The sequence below is a fragment of the Macrotis lagotis genome, chromosome 1, assembly GCF_037893015.1.
Source record: "Macrotis lagotis isolate mMagLag1 chromosome 1, bilby.v1.9.chrom.fasta, whole genome shotgun sequence".
Classification (NCBI taxonomy): Eukaryota; Metazoa; Chordata; class Mammalia; order Peramelemorphia; family Peramelidae; genus Macrotis; species Macrotis lagotis.
The window spans coordinates 298,566,671-298,591,340 of NC_133658.1; the positions used below are offsets into that span (position 1 = coordinate 298,566,671).

Sequence of the window (24,670 nt, forward strand, 5' to 3'; positions counted from 1 at the left end):
ACTTGGATTCAGATTCTGCTCTTTTATTTTTTCCTTCACTGGCTTTTATTTTTATAATAAAATTTTATGGAAGAAAATACATATAGCTCACAACTCCAGAAAGTACAACTGCAGTACAAATAGTATATTTACAAGAATGATCCTTTCTCTGGCATGCACTCAGCCAGAGCAACAAGCCTAAAGATCCACAGCTTGGGATGGGCCTGGCAAGTGTTGTGAAGACAGGCAGGGCATCTTTACTGTTTTGTCTATGTGACCACTGGCAAGTCTCTTTATGTCTCTCAGCCTCATACCTGTACAATTTAACTTACAGCAGTCACTGTGAAATAAATGTGTCAATGGGAATGTCTGCCAATCACTTGGTAAGTTTTAAGAGGCTCTATAATTGTCAAATATTTTTGAAAATCCACCAACTGTTGAACAAGTGTTTTTTGATGAGGAAGACTATGCCATTGATACATATTTGAAAAGTATTGCCTCTAGTTTTTTAAAATACAGAACCTTGAGGGGCAGAGCCAAGATGGCAGCATGAAAGCAGGATTTCCTTGAAACTTATTCCCCCAAAACTCCAAACGCTGTCAAATTAAAATACAGAACCTCTTCCAGCCTAACAGCTATGAATGCAGACTTCCCAACTGTCTGGATGGTGCCTTTATTTTAGGGCTGTAGTTTGACCATCTGAATTATTTGGAGCTTCTCTCTGGGCTCTGCCAGGCTTAGGTTGACATAAGCAGGAAGTATCTGCAATGAGAAAGTTACGATCTATTTTTTGAGTCAGGTCATTTTTCTAAAGAGCAGTAAATGGTAAATGACCTATAATGCATGCATTTCCATTATCAATCTTAAAGGAAGTCTGTGGAACAAATAACCCAATACTAGAGATGAGTTTCACCTCTGTGATTGTGACTCTGTGCTCCACCCTGCGCAGGGCCACCTTCTCAGCAGGACTAGTCATAGTTGTCTCTTCTAAGGACCCTCTTTGAATGCTCAAATAAGACACCATCAGGGTACTAGAAAGAGTTATGGAAGCAAACGATTTGTTTTGTAGGATGGAAAGCTATATGCTCTAGGTTGGATCCAGTATTCCTCAGATTGATCAGCAGAATGCCAGATTCCCTTTCTCCCCCAGAACCAGCCTCAGAATAACTGAGGCACTTGCAGGTAGGAGCTTGTGTGGTTTTTTTACTATTTCTAACAGGTAAGCATCAAAATGATTGTCCTGAAGCTGAGCATAGTCCTTTGCCCAGTCTGAGCCATTTGAGAGTATTCCTCAAGCAGAAATTATGGTGGACCCTGTCATATAACAGAGACCAGAATGAGGACGTTCAAGCCAGGGCCCTGTATACAGTAGAACAAGGTACTTTGAAACTTTGGCTTCTCAGATATTTAACCTCCCAGGCTTTGCCCAAGGAAAATAGCTTTCATGGGAATGTCTGAGTTTCTTTATTAACCTGAGTATAACAAATAGAACATGTACACTGTATAAAAATGAAAAGAGCATTTTCTATAGGTTTAAACTATAGGTTTAACATAAATACATAATGGATACACTTTTTTTTAATCATGTAGTTAGTTGCTTGGAAAAAAGCTAGTTCTGATTGTAAAAATTTATTTTCTTTTATAATTATTCCACTAAAATTATACAAAGTACATTCAATACTTGAAAACGAAGGGAAGAGAAAGGAATGGCCCTGTGTGGCCTGGTAGTATCGTCAGGATTGGTAAATTTGACAAAGGAAACCCAGCTGTGTTTGGGAGAGAGCAGGGAGAATGTCCAGTTATTAAAAAAAGAAAGAAGGAAACAAACCACCAGTGAGGAAGCCACGTGCACTTTCCTTGGGGGACTGCAATGGTGTTTGGTTGACATGCTGATGCTGGTCAGAGGGAAAAGGAGGCTGCAGGGGGCTATGCAGGTTCACAGTTGCTGGGTGGCAAGTTTTTATGTTTGAAATACTGCACGACTTGCTGGGGCAGCTCTGCCAGTACAGCTTTAGCCAGGGTTTCTTTAGGTGCCTAAAACAGTAGGAGAGAAAAAGCAAGATTAGTGATTTCTCAGGTAGGTCATTTTAGCACACACAGGAGTGTCATGAAATGATAATGCAATATATATACAAGTACTATTAACAATGTACTATTAACAATGTAAACAGGTTAACAGAAAAGCCTAAATGCTGCACAATAAATAAGACAATGTTAGAGAAGAAGTGGGGGACAGAGGCAACAAGGTGATACCTAGAATTACTAGCCCTGGAGTCAGGAAGATTTGAGTTCAAATCCAGGAAATCTACCTGCAGTGTCAGACTTGGTTGATATATGTGGATTAGTTTTACTGAATTGTTTTTTCCCTTCTCTGTATACTGAGGAGATGGGGAAAGATATACTAGAGAATACAGGTTATATAAAATAAAGATATCAGTAAAAATAAAGGAATATTACTATTTACTTATCCTCCTATCCTTTTCCTTCCCATCTTTAGTAATTTCGAGTAATCTTGTTGGAAAACTCCTAAGGAGGATTCACAGCCACTGGGCATAACAAAAAGCAAGAAGATCTGGGAGGAAGGAAGGGAAAGGCAAGTAAATTTTCTAGGAAATTTTACCAAAAAAGAGAAAGGGAAGCTTGACTCACTCCTTAGTATCTCACACAAGGTTATCTATAAACACATATCAGTGACCTAAAATAACAAGCCTGTTGACTGACTAGGAAACTCGATTCATATGAGATTGAGGGAAGAGGGTAGAGCTTCCTTCTTGGATCTCTTTTGGCCTTGCAAAAAGCAGGACCTTGCCACTAGGGATGGCAGGGGTGTTTAGACACAGATCCCAACTCAGTGGGATCCCATGGTTATCTTCCACTATCAAATGTCATGTATATGAGGACCAACTGAAAAGTCAGTTTAAGAGGGCAGGAGGCCCTGGCCTTTGCTTCTTTAGAACAAAGTAAAAAGCTGTCATTACCTTTCTGACCTTGATGACTATGAAATATTTCTATACATTGAACCCAACTCTCCCTTTTTCCCAGGTCGTCTTTCTCAAGATAGTATCAGGATACTTCAACATACAAGTATCAAGCCATAGTATTTCCAGCAAAGTGGTCACTCTTGTGACCACACAGCTCCTGCTTTTCTCCCTTCCTTCAAGCCTGTTCTATCTACCCATCTTCCTTTTTCTAACTTCCACTGTACTCTAGTGCTCTCCTCCTCTATATCCTCTGTATTCTTTTCTAGGATAATGTTCACTTCTTGAGGAACAGGACTTTGTCATTTTGCATCCTCTGGGCATAGCACAATGCCTGCAACATAGTAGGTGCTTAAAAAAAAATATGTGTTATCTCATTGTCTCCCAAGGTTATGCAGTTAAGACTCTTAAGCTATCTTTTCATCAGCCAAGGCCATCTGGCACACTTGGGCAAAACTTAGGCAGTTTACAGACTAGATGGTCTTTAAAAGTTTCATTTTACTTCTATGACCAATAGACAATAAGAAGAGCATTATTTGCCTAGAGGTCAAAGAGTTCTGGGTTCTAACCACCTGTATGATTTTGAGCTAAGTCCCTCTACTTCTCTGAGCCTTCGTTTCCCCATCTATATGATATGGGTAGTTTAGATGAAGTCATAGGATGTTCCAGATGTGACATTTTGTAACTGAATCAAATAGCACCCTAGTACTTTAGAGCAGGAAGGGACCATAATCTAGTATAATAGTTTAAATTATATATACTTTAAGGTTTATAAATCAGTTTAAATATATTTTCTCATTTGATTTTTCAATAATACTCTTGTGAGTTACCAATTCTCAAACTGAGAGGAGTTAAGTGACTTGCCTAGGGTCACATATTTAGTATGTATCTGAGAAGGAACCCTGTTCTTCCTGACTTTATATCCACTACTCTGTTTTATAGACAGTCCCAACACTGATGTCTGAATCTTCTTTTCTATACATATGTTTTTTGTCTTGGTGCCCCTTCCTCCTTCCCAGATTTCCTTCATCATTCCTCCCCAAGACTCACATTGCGGAATTCCCGAAAGGGCACAAACTGCACAATGTCTCGAGCTGCCTCCTCGCCAGTATGGGAACGCAGAGCACGAGTATCACCATCCAGGAACTCCATGGCAGCAAAGTCAGCATTGCCCACACCCACAATAATGATGGACATGGGCAACTTAGAAGCCTGTACCACTGCATGACGGGTCTCGTCCATATCGCTGATAACACCATCAGTGATGATGAGAAGGATGAAATATTGCTGCAAGGAAGATGGGTCAAAGAATGAGGTGACAGATAACTGTTCCAGTTTGCTCCTCCAGATACTTTTCTTTCTACTCAAAATCTGGAGTTGATATTTTCATGGCTTTTTTAATTATTTGGGAATATGGCCCAATCCCTAGCACAGCCAAACCGATTTCCACCTCTTGTCTTTATTCAGTCCAAGTGGAATAACTGTCCATCATTCCACTTGGAATGCCCTTTCTTCCCTTGGGCTGAGCTAAGTGTTACCTATTATCTAAGATGCACTTTGTGAAACTTGCTGACAATTAAATTAGTTTTCTTACTTTCCATAGCACCTATAGTTTAATACTAATTTTTGTCCATTTTAAAATGTCAAATGCTTTCTCTTTCATGAAACCTTTTCTAATCCCTCCAGTTGTTAGTATTTTCCTATCAAGCATATACCATGTGCGGCGGCTAGGTGGCGCAGTATATAGAGCACCCACCCTGGAGTCAGGAGTACCTGAGTTCAAATCTGGACTCTGCCACTTAATAATTACCTAGCTGTGTGGCCTTGGGCAAGCCACTTAACCCACTTTGCCTTGCAAAAAAAAATAAACCATGTGCCAGACTGGGGACACAAAGGCAAAAATGAGCCTCTCCCTGCCCTCAAGGAGCTTATTTTCCTCAAGGGAAAATATGTGTATGGGTATTAATTTGGGGTAGGGAAAGGTCCTGACAACTGAGTGATGATGAAAGACAGTGGTGACATTAACTTGAGCTAAATCTTTAAGGGGAAAATTAAAGGAAAGAGATTAAAGAAAGCATTAAAGGCAGCTGTCTGGTTGGTTGGGCTGTGCAGACAGCAAGAAGTTGTTGAAGAGCTTTGCATGCCAGAGAAATTTACAGGATGAGAGAGAATCATTGGCATGTACTGAGATGGTCAAGCCTGTGCTTTAGAAAAATCTTTTTAGCAAATGTATGGAGGATAACCTGGAATGGGGAGGGAGACCAGTGAACAAAGAAAAGAATGGGGTGTGGGATGTCGGAAGTAATCAGATTTGGCAACTGATTTATTATGTCCTCAACAAAAATAGAGGATAGGTTTTGAGGAAAGATGTTATGGATATATGTTGGGTTTGAGGTGTCTATGACAAATCTAATAGGAAATATCCAATAAACAATTCTTGACTAGTAGGAGATCTGAGAATCAGATGAATATTTGAACTCATGGGAATTGAGGAGTTCATGAGAGAGGAGGAGTGTGTAGAGAGAGAAAAGAGGGTCCTGCCTAGAGAGAGCCTTGGGGATGTGATAAGAATGATGATCTATAAAGAGCTATTGAAAAGAAATAGGAAAACAGATAATCGAATTATCTGTTTTATCTGCATTAGAATGGAGTAGTGTCACAGAGAGGATTGTGTGGTCAGCATTAAATGCTACAGAGAAAACAAGGACAAAGACTGAGAAAAGCGGCTGAAAGATCATTATGAAGAGGGTAATCACAGATCAGTGATGAAGCCTGACTACAAAAAGTTGAGAAGAAATGTTTGGAAGTACAGAAGATGACCATAGGCTGTGATAGGCTTTTTTATGGGACTGATGGTAGGTAATAGGGAAGAAGCCAATAAATAGGGAGAGACTGAGGGGGAGGGAGTATAATTGTTGAAGGAATGTGATGAGGGCTATGTGTGGAAGACTTGACCACCTTTTTTTTTTTTAATATTTTTTAGGTTTTTGTAAGGCAAATGGGGTTAAGTGGCTTGCCCAAGGCCACACATTTAGGTAATTATTAAGTGTCTGAGACCAGATTTGAACCCAGGTACTCCTGACTCCAGTGCCAGTGCTTTATCTACTGCACCACCTAGCTGCCCCCCCACACCTTTTCAATAGAATGGAATGAAAGGAAATGAGATTGAGGAATTATTGAAGTGAGAGTGGCATGGAGAATCATTTAGTTGAGGATTGGGTTGAGATAAGATTAACATAAATTTATAATGGATCACAGTTGCTTAACTTCCATCAGTTCCATGGCATGGCAAGAAATGGAGATAGATGGTAATCCAAGGTTAGGATATGGCAGGGCATGTGAAGCTTTAGGACATGTAAGCAAATAGGATTCCTGAAGTGGATTTACAGATTCAAGATTGAGAATGGAGGGGTACAGCCAGGGCCCAGAGCATGGATGATGGAGGTCACGATCAAACTGCTGATTTCTGCTTCCTTTTCTGTGTGCATGTTGTCTGTTCAGAGACAAGGTATGAACTGGTGATTTATTTAATACAGAAAGATCAGTCAGTCAAAATACATTTGTTTATGTACCTACTGTGTACTAAGAGGTAAGGAAATAAACCTGTAAACAAACTACTCAGGATAAATAGGAAATAATCAATAGAGGAAAGGCATAAGAAGATGAGATTTGTTGTAGGCATGGGAAGGCTAGAGTCACTGGATCAAGCAGTATGTAGGAGGAGGCAAGGTGTCTAATGGACTGAAGTAAGATGTAAGGAAAGCAGATCCACAGCAGGTTACTGCCATAATCTAGGACAGGGTGATGCCTATCCCATAATGGGGGAAGGAACTTCTGGAGGATCATGGAATCTGAGAATCTAAGAAGTGGGGTGCTTTACCCAAAGTAAAAAAAGAACCAGGATTTGAACCTAGATCTGCTAGGGGTTGGGAAATGTCATGTCAATTTTAAGTGAAAGAATTTCATAAAGGAGAGTTGGAGAAAATCAAAAGCACAGGGCAAAAAAAAGTAATCAGCTTTAATTACCATGCTAGTAGAAGGGAGTGGAAATTTCAAAACAGTGGAGAGTCCAAAATATAGTGGATAATTTAAAACAGTAGTTAATCCAAAAAGATTCATTTTTGTGTATGTATATTACATATACACAAACACATTTTTTCAATTTTATTAAAAATTTTGAGTTTTTTTTACAATTTTTCCCCTAATCTTGCTTCCCTCCCCCACCCCCCACAGAAAAGCAATTTGTCAGTCTTTACTTTGTTTCCATGTTGTACATTGATCCAAATTGAGTGTGATGAGAGAAATCATATCCTTAAGGAAGAAACAAAAAGTATAAGAGATAACAAGATTAGACAATAAGATATCTTGGGGTTTTTTTTCCTAAATTAAAGGGAATAGTCCTTGAACTTTGTTCAAACTCCACAGCTCTTTCTCTGGATACAGGTGGTATTCTCCACTGCAGACAGCCCCAAATTGTCCCTGATTGTTGCACTAATGGAATGAGCAAATCCATCAAGGTTGATCATCACCCCCTTGTTGCTGTTAGGGTGTACAGTGTTTTTCTGGTTCTGCTCATCTCACTCAGCATTAATTCATGCAAATCCCTCCAGGCCTGAATTCCTGTCCCTCCTGGTTTCTAGTAGAACAATAGTGTTCTATGACATACATATACTACAGTTTGCTAAGCCATTCCCCAATTGAAGGACATTTACTTAATTTCCAATTCTTTGCCACCACAAACAGTGCTGCTATGAATTTTTTTTTGTAACAAACTCAATTTTTTAAACTTGTGGACATTTAGTTTGTAAATAGCCTATCACATCCACCCTCCCCCTCTTATTTTTCAGAAGAGGAAATTAAATACATTAAGTGACTTTCTTAAGTTCAAATAGTCATTTAGTGTCAAATACAGTGTTGTCTTTCCACTGCACCCATTTCCTTAAAAACAAAGCTAATACTTTGTTGTTATTCAGTTATTTTCAGTCTGACTCCATGACTCCGTTTGGGTTTGCTTGGAGTCATTTGTCATTTCCAGCTCATTTTTCAGATGATGTAAATGATTTGCCACAGGGTCACACAGCTAGTAAATGTCAGAGGTCAGTTTTGAACTCAGAAAGAAGAGTCTATCTGACATAAATATCCACTCCTCCTTGGGTTTGAACCCTCCATCTCTCATATTGATTAGCTGTGGACAAGTCACTTCATTTTAAGAGAGGGCTAGATAGAGCATTGGGCTTGAAGTCAAATCTAGCTTCCCAGTTGTGTACCTCTGAACAAATCACAACCTCTGTCTGAGAGATAATAATGGCCAAGTTTTGTGAGGATCATGAGATAATATTTATAAAGCATTTTGCAAACTTTAAAGATGCCATCTAAATTATTATTAACCTCTCTGAACATCAGTTTCTTCATTTATGAAATAGAGATGATAATGTTTGTATCACTTCATAGGGTTGTTATGAGGATCAGACTTTTAAAATACATGTAAAGTGCTTTGCAAATGAGTTATGACGATATTTTAGGAGCTTATTATGTGCCAGGTACTATGCAAGATCCAGAGAGATAAAGACATAAAAATGAGATCATTTCTCCCTTCAAAATGTTTCATTGGTGACAACATGCACATGAATAGGCATATGCAAATAAATTCAAGGTAATGGAAAGGGGGAGGACACTTAACAGCTGGGGGAGATAGGCTCTACTTGGCAAAAAAAAGGGGGGGGTGGCAAAGGTTGCTAAAAGTGAGACGAAGGGTAGGCTGGATTTGCACTCGTAAAGCAACAAGGCCAATTTGACTAGTCAAGAGAGTTTGGATGAGATAAGACTTTTCTCCCATCTAGATGACAGGGTCTTGTATGCACCTGAGACATAGAAAGGATTTTGCTGATCCCCCACTTTTTCTTTTAAAATGGAAACATCAACATGCTTTGTATTTGCAGGAGCAGGGAATGGGCAAAACAACTGTTTAAAAGGGGACAACTTCCTCATTTAGATTCACAATATCCAGAAGCAGGGGATTCTCAGTCTCTTTTAAGTAAAGCAAACAAGGTAGTGCAACAGATCCCAGTAACTCCTGTTCTTGAATTCAGTTCTGGCCCCAGGGCAAGCCACTTAACTGTTTGCCTCAGTTTCCTCATTTGTAAATTGAACTGGTGAAGGAAATAGCAAACCACTGTAGTATCTTTGCCAAGAAAACCCCAAATGAGGTCACAAAGAACCAGACACAACTGAAATAACAGAATACCTCTAGGTATTCTATCTCATTGAGTCTAAGTTCAGTTATCATAGAGCTATTTGAATTTCTCTGAATACATACCACCCTGCACGAATGTTTCTCTTAGCAGCTGCAGCTAGTGAGGATAGTGTCTCCTAGGCAGCTGCAGAGTTGAGTTTGGCCTGGCTCCAATCACAGCTGTTTAAGCCTCTAACAGAAGGAGGATGGATTGTAGCTGTTGAAGACTGATTTGAGAGAACTCAAACCTTCCCGGGTTTAAGTTGACTAATTTGAATTCATAATTTTACTTTTGCAAAGTAGTGTAAAAGACTGTTTCTATTATCTTCTCCCCTCCACTCCCCTCTTCACATTTTAGATCTGTGCCAAATCTTGTATTTTTATGTCTTCTCTACTCAAATAGTCAGCATTCCCATGGAAGTCCTCACCACCCCTCACCCGAACTGCTAATTGGTTTCCCCTGCCTTTCAAATGTCCCTTCTTCAAAGCAGCCTCCACTAATGATTTTCCTAATGTCATTCTCCCCCACACCCCATCAATAAACACCCATTTAATTTAAACTTTAAAAACTCTTCACTACCTGGACCTTTCCCTCCTTTTCAGTCGGATAACTTCCCTCAAGACACTCCATTCTCCCTACTGGCTGGTTGCCCTTTCTCACCTTTACCTCCTAGCTTCCTTCAACACTTTGTTCAAATATCACCTTCTGCAGGAGGCCTTTCCCATCCTCCCCCACCAGCACTTTCTCACTGAGATGACCTATTTACACTGAAGACAGGTGGGGGGAGAAACACGCAAAAATTTATCTCTATATATAGATGTGGACAACTGGATATATAAATATATTTAGACCAGTGCACCTAAATCAATATCGATATACTGCAAGGTTAGTTTTCCCTATGGGACTATGAAAATGAACTCCAGGAGAGATTGGAATGAAATTTTTATTTATGTTTTGCCTTTTTGTATACTAAGTGCTTAATGCTTGTTGACTAGCTTGTCTGTGACCTAAGTAGAAGCAGCAAAAGTGCCCTCTCTAGCAGCACATAACTGAATCCTAGGATTACAGATTTAATTGGAGTCTTAGTGATCATCTTATAATTTTGAAAGTCTTAGAGGAAGAGTTCTTGTCCCACCACACATACACATACTTTGAAGATAGAAAATTGAGACCCTGAGAGGACTGACCTGCTTAAAGTCATGCAAAAAAGTACCAAAGCAGCCAAGATGTCAGTTTAGACCTCTTCCTTGAAGGAAAAGCACCAAATTGCTTATATTGTTTAAGAGTTAAATGAAAGGAGACCAATGCCCTCTTGTTCCCATATGCTGAATTGCTTTAAAAGACAATATTGTCCAATTAAATTCAGTAAGTATTTAGAGTTCCAGTTTGTAGGTATCTGGTGCTAGGTGGGCTGTGGTGCCAGGATGTTCAGCAATGAGCCTGGTTCATTAAGTGCTTAAAGGCAAAGCCTAGGATAAGAAGAGCAACAAATATGACCCCATTAACTCACTTTAAGTTTTACAAAATGTTCTTCAAGAGGCCAACCAAATGTTCTTTATGTACATATGTACATTGTACATACACATAGATTCTCAGAGATGCAGACATTAATTAACAGAATTCCCAGCATTCTGTTAACTAGGACTACAGTCAATTCAAATAATCCATTTTAAATTGCTCAATTATCAGTTCATATATTTGATAATTCACTCATTTATCCAATCAACAGATGTTAATGGAGCAGCTACTACATGTTCCCAATACAGTTCTAAGTACTATTAGCTAGCATCCTTTGCTTTATCAGCACAATGAGAACTGATGATTATGATGAAGAGTGAGACCATGCAAATCTCCAAAAGTGCCTCTTGAATTTTCAAAGATAATCTTTGAAATTCAGTGATCTAGGTATGGATCAGTCAGTGGTGCAGCTGGACTGGAAGCTTTCTGAAGCTTAGTTCTTTACACCATTTTCATTAAGTGCATCCTTTTTTCCCCCTTTATTCCACTCCCTGAGCTGAGATGAAATGGGTGAGCTTACGGTCTGAGCTACTGTTTATAACAGTCAAACCCTTCTGATTTCATAGGAGGATTTCTTTTCCTTCCCCCAGTTGGGAAATGGCTGCTGAAGAGAGCATAACTGCCCCCAGATCTTACTTATAATGCTTAGTATTGAGACCAGAGCTGGATCCCAGGATGTTAAAAGAAAGGGATAGCTAGTTTGAAAGCTTCTGATATGGCTACTATCATTTGAAAAAGGATTTTTAAAAAACAGCTTTCTGGGATCAGGAAGAAAATTAATTGGGACAAGATATGAAGGGCCTGGAGACACTCCTATCTCACCCCCTTCTAACATCTCTGCTCTACCAGGTCATCTTGCCGGAGGCCCTAGGAACAGATGAAGCTGAATCATCTCATTAACAGATGGTCACAGGTTGTTGCCAATTTGTGAGGCTTCCCTGCCTGGGTCTGAGTCCCTAGAGGTTAACCATCTCAGCCTTTTAAACCTGTTGACTCCTAGAGCTTTCTTTGTTCACCCATACTCCATCCCTTAATCCCCAAATGGTTTGGGCTCCTGGGGACAGAATGCTCCTGTTCTGTATGGGTTTCTCTCAGTTTATTATATCAGCACCACATCTACATCAGACATGCTCTTCTGACCTGTAAAGATTGTAGGCTTTTATAGGCATAATCCCACTGAGCCCCTTTTGAATTTCCCATGGAAATGTGAATGAACTAAAGTGAGAGTCAGCATGGTATAGTAGAAAGATCACTAGCCCCATACAAGAAATTAATACAAATAGAGAAATGGTAATAAAAAGGTATGGGGGAAAATGACTCAAATTCAATGAGAAGAAATGCAACTGTCAGCAACCATAGTACCTGAAAACACTAAATGTAAGAGAAATGCAACTTGAGGTAGCTCTGGGGTTTCATATATCTATAAGATGAACAAAGAAGACAACAAAAACTGATGCAGGTGGGAGGAAAGGTTGTGGAACGGATCCAACCATACTGAAAAATAAATTCACCAAATTGTTACTTTAAACTGCATATCTTATAGTAGATATATATATATATATATATATACACACTAAGGAAGTTAAAAAAAAAAAGCTTACAGTCAGAGGAGCTAGCTTCATAGCCTACCTCTGGTCCCTAATCACATAATCTTCCTGGGCCAGTTTCCTCATCTGCAAAATAAAGGAGCCGGGCTCTGAGGTGCCTTGCAAGTTCAAGATTTATGTTCCTATACAATATATACCAAAATATTCCTACTAGCACTTTTTGGGAGTAGGTACCACAAGAGTGAAAGCAGTGATTGCCTGGAAAACTGGGGATAGCTGAACAAACCGGAATGTAATTGATGTATGAATTAAATAAATTCAAAGAATTTTGAAACAACTGTTGCAAGAATGAGGTGAGTAAAACTAGAATACTTTAGATCTAAATAATAAAAAGGATGACATCAAAACTCAGCTGATCTCAATGTCAAGTAGTCTAATGAAGCATCTATACCTTGTATGAAAGGTATAGATTATATATGTGGAATAAGGTGAATGGTTACAAGCATAACCTGTTTTGCTTGCCTATATTTCTCTTTAATAAGGGAGAAATCTAGATAAGGGAGAAGTGCCATTTTTAAAAAAGTATCAATAAAACATTACTTTTGTAATTTTTTTATTAGTCAGATCTCAAACAGGTACATTGAAATGCCAGAATATAAAGAAATGTGCAAAGACAAGAAATAATTAAAAAATTTAAAAAGCAGACCCAGAAGAGGAAAGTACACACTAACCAACACCACATAAAAGGAAAAGTGAATGAGAAAGGATAGACAAAGAAACGACATCGAGAATTAAAGAATTAAGATATTGGGGGCAGCTAGGTGGCACAGTGAATAGAGCTCTGGCCCTGCAGTCAGGAGTACCTGAGTTCAAATCCAGTTTCAGATAATAATTGCCTAGCTGTGTGACTTTGGGCAAGTCATTTAACCCCCATTGCCTTAAATAAAATTTAAAAAAAGGATTAAGATATTTTATATGTTGAGATTACAGTATTTATAGAAAAAAAATTTATAGAATAAATGTTAAACATTATAGGTGTAAACTATGTATATAGAATACTAGGTATGCCATCATAACTATCAGTGTTATCAGTTGATTTTGCTGGACTGCTTTTTTGAGGAAGTGAATATAATCTTTTGATCCAGAAATTGGGTGATGATTAAATAAATTGTGGTATATGCATATAATATTGGGTTAAAAGCAATGATGATTATGTAATGAATAGGGAAGAGAGCAGAATAGGAGAAAAAATTTGGAGCTGAAAATAAAAGCCTGGAAAGACTTACATGAAAAACAGTGAAGTAAGCAAAGTGAAGAAAACAAGTAGGAACCTTTACAAGTCAGTTTTTGCAAAATTACAAAGAATAAGCATTCCATAGAAGAAGGAATATGAGATGACACTTCCCTCCACCTCTTTTCAAAAACAGAGGTCAACAGCTGTAGAACATTGCATATATTTAGACTTATCTACTGATCTGTTTTGCCACTTCTTTTTCTTACTCTTTAATAAGATACTTACAAAAAATAACAAAAATGTTAACATTCTTCCCTAAGGGAACTATGTTCACAAACCACCCATCTGAACACTTTTGATCTCATTGCGTTTCACTTCAAGACTGGATTCTGCAGCACTGACTGCTACACATCAACACATCATGCATTTGAAGATAAGGAATAAGCTTGTGAGGTTGGAGTCAGGCCTGCTGACTAGCTGGCTAAAGCTAGCTCATCCGTGGAACAGATCTCACTGGAACTTTACCTTTCCCATTAACCTTTCCCTAGCCATTTTTTTTCCCCCTCATAAATTCAAGTATGCCTAAATGTGACATCCTTAAATAACCTTTACTAAACTCTACACACAACCCATTATTCTTTATCTCTCTTCTGTTTCCTAACCAAATTCCTTGAAAAAGAATATCTATTTTAAGCCTCCTTTTTCCTTCTCAAATCTTAACCCTTTGCAGTCTGATTTCCAACATCGTCCAATTGAAATCGCTTTATCCAAAGTGACCAATGATATCTGAATTGCCAAATTCAATGTTCTTTTCTCAATCATCATCCCTCTTGACTTAGCTACTGCATTTGATATCAACCTCTCCTCCTGGATACTTTTTCTTGATGATAATCTCTCTTTTTCCTTCTCTTCCATCTGACTATTCCTTTTAATCTCTTTCATTAGCTCATTATAATTTTCTGTTAGTATTCTGGAAGCTTTGTTCTAGGCCCTCATCTGTTCCCTCTAAACTCAAGTGACTTCATCAGTTTGAACAGGTTTTAACTATGCAGAAGACTATAAATTTTAGTCATATTACCACTTGCCTACTACTAGTCATTTCAGACCACTGACCTGGAGATAAATTCAAGACATCTAAAATTGAACTCAATTTTCTCCTCCAAATCTCCCCTCCACCTCAAAACATCCCTATGAATTCTCCCAAGTTTGTGATAATGGAGTCCTCACTATTCCTCACCCCCCCCCAATATGTAATCAGCTGCCAAATCTTGCTGTTTCTACTATCACTACCTCTGCAGAATCTAGCCCTTCTCTTGGTTCAGGGCCTCATTACCTCTTATTGTAATGGCTTTGTGGTATTGGACTCTTTCAAGCATCTTTCACTCCTATCCATTCTACACTTGGTGACCAAAGTAATTTTACTAAAGTGCAGGTCTGACCATGTCATCTCTTTACTGTAGTACTCCCTATTGCCTCTAGAATCAAAAATAAACTGTTTTAACTGGCATAGAAAGACCTTAATAACATGGTCCCTGACTCTCTCTCTCTCTCTCTCTCTCTCTCTCTCTCTCTCTCTCTCTCGATTCATATTCTGTCTCCTACAACCTTTAGCCAGACTGGATAGAGATACCTCACCTATGATCCATCATCTCATGCCTTTTCACTGGCTGTAACACAGGTCTGAAGTAACTCCTTTTTTTTATGTCCACTTCATAGTATCCTCTGCTTCCTTTATTTGTTGACATCTCTTCTTATATTTCTATGTTTAAATTCACTTTATATTTATGTTGTCTTCCATGAGAATCAAATCTCATTGAAAGTAGGGATTTAGTTTTTATAGCACATTGCCAGCATTTAATAAATGTATTCTGACTGGTGACTTAAAAGTGACTTAATCCAACTTCTTTATTTTATGGATGAGGAAACTGAGGCCTAGAAAAGTTTAGTGACTTGCCCAAAGTCACAAACTTATCAGTGACAGGTGGTTGAAAAGATGTACATACCTGCCTCACTGGCCTACAATGGCCTCATTCACAGGAGAAGTTGAGATAGAACTTGGGAGTCTCTATTGCCAACCTTTTCTACTATCAGACGACCCTAACAATGAAGTGAGATCTCAACAAAGATCCAACTACTCTGGTCCATCAGGTCAGGAAGACCAAGTCATTCTGAGACAGCATGTGAGGCCCAAAGCCTTCATTGAACAGCACCTAGACCAATACTGCAAGTTTGGATTGTGCCTTCTTACCTGGGTCCTTTTGAGTCTGTGGGGAGGGGAAATGGAGACACAAGATTTCCCTTCCAACCCACTCCATCTTACTCAGCACAAGAATGTATATAGATTATTTACCATGGCTGACTGTTGCTCTGTAGCATGGGCAGCAAAACGTGCTACGTGGTTGACAATGGGGGAGAAGTTGGTAGGTCCATAGAAGCGGATGTGGGGTAAGCAGGCTGAATATGCCTGGGCAATGCCATCCACACCTGAAACAGGAAGACACAAACATCTAAGCATCATTGGGGTCTTGGTTTGAAAAACATCCCCATTCAGAGAGTTAACTGAATGAAATAAGGGATTCCCAGGATTTTTTTATCTGTATTTTTTTGTGTCCAGACATGTAATTTTATCAGTTTATTCCTATTGTGAAAACTGCCCATCCCCTCACTGATATTCATTTGTAGTCTCTTAGATGCTTAGGGTTCAGAGAAGTTAAGCAATTTACCCATGGCCTTGGAGCTAATAGTGTCAAAAGCAAGATTGTATTCAGTGTTCCTGACTCGGAGGCTGGCCTTCCTCTCTCCTATTCACATACACAAGATTGTGTATGTCTCTTTACCCTATCTTTGCTGTCTAGTACAGTGCAGTGCCGTAATAGATACTTGTAAATTGAATGAATGAGTATGCCATGCTGCCTCATTTACTCCCAAGTTATGAAAATAAAAACTAGTAGTATATCAGGACATCATCATTAAAAGTCCTCCCACTGAGCCCCAAGTTTGCTTGCTTATAGAAATCTGAGAAGTCTTAAACTAAAACAGAATGAAGTGAGCAGAGCCAGAGAGAACATTTTAGACAGTTGTACTTGATAACGTAATCTTATAAAGACAAACAACTTTCAAAGACTTATGAATTCTGCTTGATGCAATAGCCGACCATGACTCTAGAGCACTGAAGAGGACATGGAATGAAAGAACAGAATGAAATATATATTTCTGGACAGGGTGAATGTGTGGATTTTTTAACTGCTTATGTGCTACAAAAGCCATATCTATTTTTGTTTGAGGAGAGAAGAGAAGAGAGTTCTAGTGTTCCCCCCCTCCAAAAAAAGAAAAGAAAGCAAAGGGGATCATTGAAACATCTTCCAAGAAATGCAACACAAGTAGCACAATTCTGAAAGGAACATGTTGGAATTTGTTACATAACTTTTATAAAATCAGCTATATGTAATAAGTTCACATATAATTTTTTTTTCTGTTCTACTTTATATATGGAAATATTCTCTTTTTTTGGTTTTAAAAGCTGATCAAATACTGGTCATTTCACACCTACATGCAGGACCCCAGATAAATGGCTATGTGCTGAGCTACTTGCCAGGCTCAGTATGTTCTGTACTACCTCCCACCTGGCCCTGCTCCTTCCAATTCATCCTTCATACAACAGACAAAATCATTCTCCTCTATTTAAATTACAGAGTGCATTTAACGGCTCTGCTGACACTCAGTGTAAACACAATTTGCCTTTGTGACCCTAGGCAAGTCATTTTATCTCTTTGGACCTCAGTTCCTCACCTGCAAAATAGAGACTTTGAAATTTGATATTCTCAATGATCTGTTTTAGCTCTGAGCTTACTTAGTCCTTTTCTCCTACTTTAAAGGCAAGAATAGGCTCAAGCAAACTGTCTGCCCTGATACCTTGTGCCCAAAATTGGCTCAAGTCATAAATGTGAGACTGTAATTGAGGGACCCAAAAGGTTTCCATGCCAGATCAATTCCCAAGTATTCATTTGGAAGTATTTCTATTATGGTTGCAGACAATAGAGTCAGAATGGTCTCAATCTGTAGTCTCTCAGGAAGGCAGGCAGTTGAGTTACATGCCAAACCAAGCCCCCTAACAACATACTTCTGCAGGAAAATGATAGAGAGGTATTGACAATTTGGGAAAAACACACATACACATGAGCTTATGTAACTGACTGGATACTTAGTGGTGCTTTTGCTCAGCTTGAAAAGCAAGGGAGTCATTGATGTGGGTGTACTATTTAAGTACACTCGATGAACAGTCTGACAGGTCTTCTACCTGCCTTGCAGAGAAGTAACACCCTCTCCTATGGGAACTAAGCCCAACCCCAGGAACACTTGAATTCTCTGTGTTGGAAGGGTCTTGATTTACTTTATTTTGCTAACTACAAACAAAGGTAGTTTTCAACATTCATCCATTCACAAGTTTATGGAGTTCCACATTTTTTCTACACCCCTCCCCATGGCAGTGAACAGTCTGGTAAAAGTACATGCACAATTGTATTTAACATAAGGGTCTTGATTTCTTAGAGGAAGCATGGTCTAACATAATGAGCACTGGAATTGGAATCTTGGATTTTAAATTCTGACTCTATGACTTACTTTTCATGGGACCTTAAGGAAGTCACTCTCCTACCTCTCCCTCTTTCCCAAAGACTTTACAGGAGTATAAATTTAAAGCTTAGAGACCTCTGATTCTAACCCTCTCATTTTACAGATGAGGAAACAAGTAATAATAAATTGAAAATAATAGTATTCACATAGCATTTTAAGACTTGCAAAGCATTTTACAAATATCATTTGATCCTCATAACTCTATGAGCAAACTGAGGCCGAGAGTATTTAAGTACCTTGACCAGGGTCACATCCATTAAGTGTCTTAGACTGGCTATAGGTACAGCTAGGTGGTGCAGTGAATAGAGCTCTGGTTTGGGAGTCAGGGAGTTTGGAGTTCAAATCCAGCCTCAGACACTTGACACAAGCTATGTGACCTTGGGCAAGTCACTTAATCCTGAATGCCTTATATCCAGGGCCATCCCGATTCATATCTGGATCCTGGATCCATATGGATTCTGAAGAAAAAAGTGAAACTGGTGATTTAGCACAACCCCCCCCCCCCCATTCAAATCCAATTCATGTGCTTATCATGGCATCACCTCCCTGACAAACATCCTCAACAAGGCTGGATATGGGGCGGCTAGGTGGTGCAGTGGATAAAGCACCGGCCCTGGAATCAGGAGTACCTGGGTTTAAATCCAATCTCAGACACTTAATAATTACCTAGCTGTGTGGCCTTGGGCAAGCCACTTAACTCCATTTGCCTTGCAAAAACCTAAGGGAAAAAAAAGGCTAGATATGAACTCAGTTCTTCCTGATCCCAGGACCAGAACCATTTCATTGCCTCAAATAATAGTATATAATGCTCCAAGATTTACAAAAATACTTTACATATGTTATATCTTATTTGCCCAAGGTCAAAAAGGGCTAGTGTTTTTAATTCAATTCTTCCAGATTCTAAGTCTAGAGTCTCTTCAACTACTGTATAGTGCTTTTCCCACCCCTCTCCCAAAGTCAGCCTTTTTCCTCACCTATATAAACTAGGAAGTTATATAGGTTCCCATTCTGTCCAGTCCTCCTTCCTCTAGGCCATGGTTTCTGGTCATGACTAATTGTTCTCTGAGATAGAACTGTGATTATGAGAAAGTCAAACCCTCACCCTTCTGGCTTGAAACCCACCATCTTCTGATGTTCCAGGGTTCAATCTCCCACATGGCCTTCCTGCCACTCTACATTGTCTTGCCTTTTCCTCTCATGATCTCTGAAGTATAACCCTGGAAGTCCTTCAGAGAAGAAATAGCAAGAGTACCTGTGCTGAGTCTTGAGATGAGGCAAATTTTAAGAATCACAAAAATTGGGTGGCTAGGCGGTACAGTGGATAGAGCACCAGGCCCTGGAGTCAGGAGTACCTGAGTTCAAATCCAGCCTCAGACACTTACTAATTACCTAGCTGTGTGGCATTGGGCAAGCCACTTAACTCCACTGCCTTGCCAAAAAAAAAAAAAATCACAAAAACTAAGGGCAGGAAAAGAGCTTTGAGATAATCTAGGAATAGATAGGCTCATAAATGGAAAACTCAAAGGGATCTTAAGAGTCATCTAGGTCAACTCCATTATTTTACTTAAAATCCAGAAGGGAAAGTGACTTTCTTGAGATCTTATAGGTAGTATTAGGTCCAAGATTCATAAGCAAGTCCTAGAATTCCAACTTCTAAGGTCACATCCTATCCATGCTGCCTTCTTAATCATTTTTTTAAAAAATAGGTTGAGAAACTGAGATAATGAGAACTGACTCGTTTGTGTTCTCCTAGCTAGATTGGTCAAAAGTCAAGGGTATGATTTAGAAGGATAGCTTTATCTTGTAAAAAGAACACTGCCACATAAATTGATAGGACTGGCTTTTATTTCTGCCTTTGACCTTATAGCAAACTATTTACCATATCTGAACTTCTGTTTCCTCATCTGCAAAATGCAGGGTTTTATAATACTTGCCCTACCTGCCTCTTTGGTGTTTTGTGAGCATTAAGTGAGGAAATGTGAGCTAAACCTTGCAGGCAAACAGTTTTCTTAGTGGTACCTAGCTTCTACGGTCCATGTGGAAAGGATTTTTGGCTACATTTTGGTCTTTTCTTAACATCTTCTGATAACACCAGTAACAGCAGTAAGCTTCTTGGGGCAGTGGATAGAACACCAGCCCTGGAGTCAGGAGTAACTGAGTTCAAATCTGGCCTCAGACACTTAATTATTTAGCTGTGTGACCTTGGGCAAGCCACTTAACCCCATTGCCTTGCAAAAAAAAAATGTAAGCTTCTTGAGGGCAGAGACTGGCTCACTTTTATATTTGTGTGCCCAATGCCTAATGATACAAAATGAACACTGAACAAATAAATACTTGATTGGCCATTCTTAATAAGCACTTGACAGTTACTTATTGAACTCAATATTTATTATCTACCATGTACCTGGCACTACATTTAGTGCTAAAATGAGCTTGAAAATAGGATTATCTTTGCTATTCCCCTGACCCTTGGACCAGATTTTCTGCTGTTTGAGGCCTGTGGAGACTGGAACACTGGATAGCTTAGAATCTGGTGGGGGTGGGGGGGGAGAAGGAGGTAGACTGGAAGAAGTAGGAACAAAACAAAGATGATGATAAAAGATTCTGGAGACAGTTGACAGAATGTATTCCTAGCTGGCACCAATCTTTCCAGCTGTCTGTCTGTGCTCTTCAAAAGTCTTCACCTCCTAGTGACAGGAGACACCCAGCAGGTGTTCAGAGCTTTCAAGAGCCCAGACACAATTGTCATTTCTGCCTGGATCATGCCAGACAAAACTGCTCTGTTTGTGGTCTTAGAAAACAAGGGAGCAGGGGGGGAAGAAGAAGGGAAGAATCAAGGCTATCCATACACATAGTGGGGGTTCAGATAGGAATGAAGATTCATTGTATAATGTGAGAACTGCTGAACTCGGAATGAGGAATTTGGGTTCTACTGTCAGCTCTTTATCTAACTCATTATTTTTTTTTTAGGTTTTTTTTTTTGCAAGGCAAATGGGGTTAAGTGGCTTGCCCAAGCCCACACAGCTAGGTAATTATTAAGTGTTTGAGACCGGATTTGAACCCAGGTACTCCTGACTCCAAGGCCGGTGCTTTATCTGCTGCGCCACCTAGCCATCCCTTATCTAACTCATTATGTAATCTTGAACAAATCACTTCCTCTTAGTCCCTCAGTTTCATCTTCTACAGGATAAAAATGAAAACAAATAATTTCCAAGATGTTAGAAAGGGGGGTGGTGTAGAGGCAGCAGCATGTAGTAGAAAAAACTGGGCCTAGAGTCAAGAGAGACATGGGTTTGAATCTCACTAGCCTTTGGAACCCTGGCAAAGACAACTTCCTTAAGTTTTAGTTTCTTCATCTGTAAAATGAAGTCACTACTCTAGTACCTATTTATCAAGGTGTCTATGATGATCATATGGGGAAATGCATGTAGTCAACTATTTTGTAACCCTTCCTCTAAAGGGCCATTTCAATGACTTGCTGTTATTATTCTAAAATCTCATCCAGGTTAGACTGAAAACTCCATGATGGCATTGTATCCCAACACACAGTAAGCATTTAATATTTGGTGTATAAAAAGGGTATTCAGTGATTCTATTAATGGATGAAATACAGGGAGATAAGAAAAGAGACATAAAAAAGATCCCATAAGAGGATAAAGGGAAGGAACCAGAAACCCTCCCTCCCCCAATAGGAGATTAAGAAACTGGATTTGTATTCAATTTTTCCGGTCCCTACAACTTACCTGAGCAGAAAGGGTTGGTAGGGTTGAAATTGATAGCAAACTCATGAGAAACCTGAAACCCAGAAAAAAAAATGTTATTATAATGAGTCCCTCCCATTGTATCCCCTGGTCAACTGGGATAGAGACCCAGCAAAGTACATAGAGATTTGCTCTCCAAGAACTGACTGAAAGGGCATAACCAGAATTTAACCCTCAAAGTTCTCCCTTCAATGGTACCTCCCTACTCAGTACCATGGAACCTAGTTCTAAAAGACTCTTTGCCCCCAGAGGTTCATGATTCAAACTCAAGCCACTTCTTTTGGAGGGGAGGGATATATATAGTTCAAAGTCTAGTCCTTCTAAGGAGTCATGGTCATTATCAAACTCCCAAGAGACTAGCTCCTTGAGGAATGGACATTTTGCAGATGACTCAAGCACCTACTTCATGCTTTTGTAAAATCGGGCTGTCTGGACAGGGAGTTGGGAGTCAGTTTAATTTTTCATTTCCTTTATTATGTTAACCCATAAGCCTTTTAGAAGCCCAACCATGGCAAGGAATGATACTGATATTGAGGAAACAAGGAGAGGGGAAATGGTCAATAATGTTCTCCTGAGAATGATGGCTTCTGAAAACTAGGGGGGATCAAAAGTCTGATTCAAATGGAAATATGACTTTGAACAAGGAAGAATTCAAATTCCTAGGGGTTTTGGGGGGTGTATGGGGGGAAGACAGGGGAATACTCTTCCATTACCTTCTTTTTCCCTTGACTCCTTCCCTCCAATTTCTAGGGAAACACAGGAATGTGACTTTGAGAAGTAATTTTGTCCATCTCTTCACCTATTAAGACTAGGAACTCCATCCACACATAACCTCTAGTGTGAAAAGTCCTTTCCTTGGCTGGGAGGGTGGGGTGGGGAGAGGAAGGTGCAAAGCTTAGAAACCTAATCAGATGCTTCTTTGTATGCTTGTGGGTCACCTGGGAAACTTGATCAAACTTGTCAAATTTTCTGGTTTCCATGCCAAGCTGATTATGTCCCATGGGGAATTGGAGCCACAAGCCTTTGTCTGAGGGTTACTTCCTGCTGACTCTAGACAATCAATGGCTCCATTCACCCCACATTGGTCCAGGGGCTACTTGGTATGTTAGTTATATAAATTCTGACTTTCCTAAGCTCATAGAAAAGAGAGTGATGTCTGTCCATCCACTGGGCAATGCTATAGGGGAGCTGGTCAAGAGTTGTAAAGAGGGTGAGCCCAGGCTTGCCTGGGTTTATCATGTTTTTAGGGGTGAGGAATGAATCACAGAAGGATGGTACCATTCCAGGTTTGCTAAGGTTTAGTTCTCGTATAGACAAAACAATTATCTGGCAAAGACCATCCATTTTGTGCCAATATTTTCTTTCTAATTTAGTCTGAATTTAGGCTAAAGTGACTCAATTTCCAGGTCCATCTTAGAGGAATGGAAAGAACAATCAGATATCAGCTAAGGCACAACTTTTGCCACAGATACCCCCAAAGGGGATAATTCATATGCAAGTTGTAGTCTCTGCTCTTAGTTAACTGCCTAAGGGTCAGAAGCTAGATAAGTACCCAATTCTTCAAACATTCTATGACAATTCCAATTATTCTCATTGAAGCAAATGTTTCTTAAAGGAAGCACTGGGTCTTTTTTCTTTCTCAGTTCCCCTTATAGCCACCTTGTTTGTTCAGTGAATTAGGGGAAGGGAGAATAGAAGGAGGACAGATCTTTTGAGGACCTAGCTGTTTTCTCCTTCCCCATTACCTCTAAGTACTCAGGGCCTAGGGAACTCTGTAGGTAGAAGATCTGGGACTGAAGTCTGGATCTGCCACTTACAGTCTCTGTGACCTTGGATAAATCACCTGAACGCCATCAGTCTCAACATCTGTGAAAAGAAGGGGTTGGCCTTAATGGCCTCTGAAGATCAATCTTCCAAGGTGTGGTAGGCTTTGTGATCCATTGGGAGCTTCCATGCTGATGAAATTATAAGTAGTTCAAGTGAGGGAATTGCCCTGGGTCTTAATCCTAGCTCTGTCACTTAAGCCTGGGTAACCTTGGACAAATCACTTCTACTCCTTGGGTCTTTGTTTCTGTTCCTTTTAAATTTAGGGGCCTGGACTACTAGCCTCCTGAGGCTACCTTAAGGTCTAGGTCCCAATGAAGGGACCTCAAAGGTCATTTAGTTTAACTGTCATCTGAACTTCATCTTATCTGAAACTTTTTTCCATGTCAACCTTTAGTTATCTAAGCTCCATTTGAGAATATCCCCTAAGCTCACTACCTCACTAGATATCAATTCTATTTTTTAAATGGCCCAAGGACAGGAAATTCTCTCTTATCCTGAGCCTGTGAATATTGGCTCTCAATTCCTGGAATCACAAAAACCAAGTCTATTCCCTCTTCTCCATGGCAGCCCTGTCTCTAATGATGATGATCATATTTCCCCAGCTTTGCCACACCCCAATATTGTCAATGTTTTGTGTTTTTCTATCTCCTCAACTAGACATTCTTCACGGGCAGGGTCTCTGTCTTCTCATTCTTGTATTCCCCCACATCACAGCCCAGGGCAGGGTACCAAGCAAATGTTCAGGAAAGACACGTTGATTTATTGTTTTGTCATTGGAACAAATGACAAAGAACTCTGCTGAGTAGTTCCCCCCACCCCAACCTGCTCTCCTTTTTCCAGGGCTTTTGGGGGCCCTGCGGCCTTGCAAGATGTTCACTGACATTTCCAATGAGACTTTTGTGTGCTAGAAAACATCTTATTCAGCTCAGTTCTTTGAAAGCATGGGGTGGTAGCCTAGCAA

General features: G+C 39.6%; 1 protein-coding gene across 1 annotated transcript in view; it reads right to left on the reverse strand.

Moving 5' to 3' along the window:
• Positions 1 to 7: 7 nt before the first annotated feature.
• The window catches only part of CPNE2 (copine 2), an 87,025-nt gene continuing 62,362 nt past the window's right edge, over positions 8 to 24,670 (reverse strand). The window contains exons 13-16 of the mRNA XM_074211260.1: positions 21,865 to 21,916; positions 15,840 to 15,973; positions 4,008 to 4,244; positions 8 to 2,013 (exon numbers count right to left, since the gene is read on the reverse strand). Coding sequence (XP_074067361.1) covers positions 1,906 to 2,013; positions 4,008 to 4,244; positions 15,840 to 15,973; positions 21,865 to 21,916 — 531 coding nt within the window. The 3' untranslated portion in view covers positions 8 to 1,905. The remainder of the gene's footprint in view (positions 2,014 to 4,007; positions 4,245 to 15,839; positions 15,974 to 21,864; positions 21,917 to 24,670) is intronic.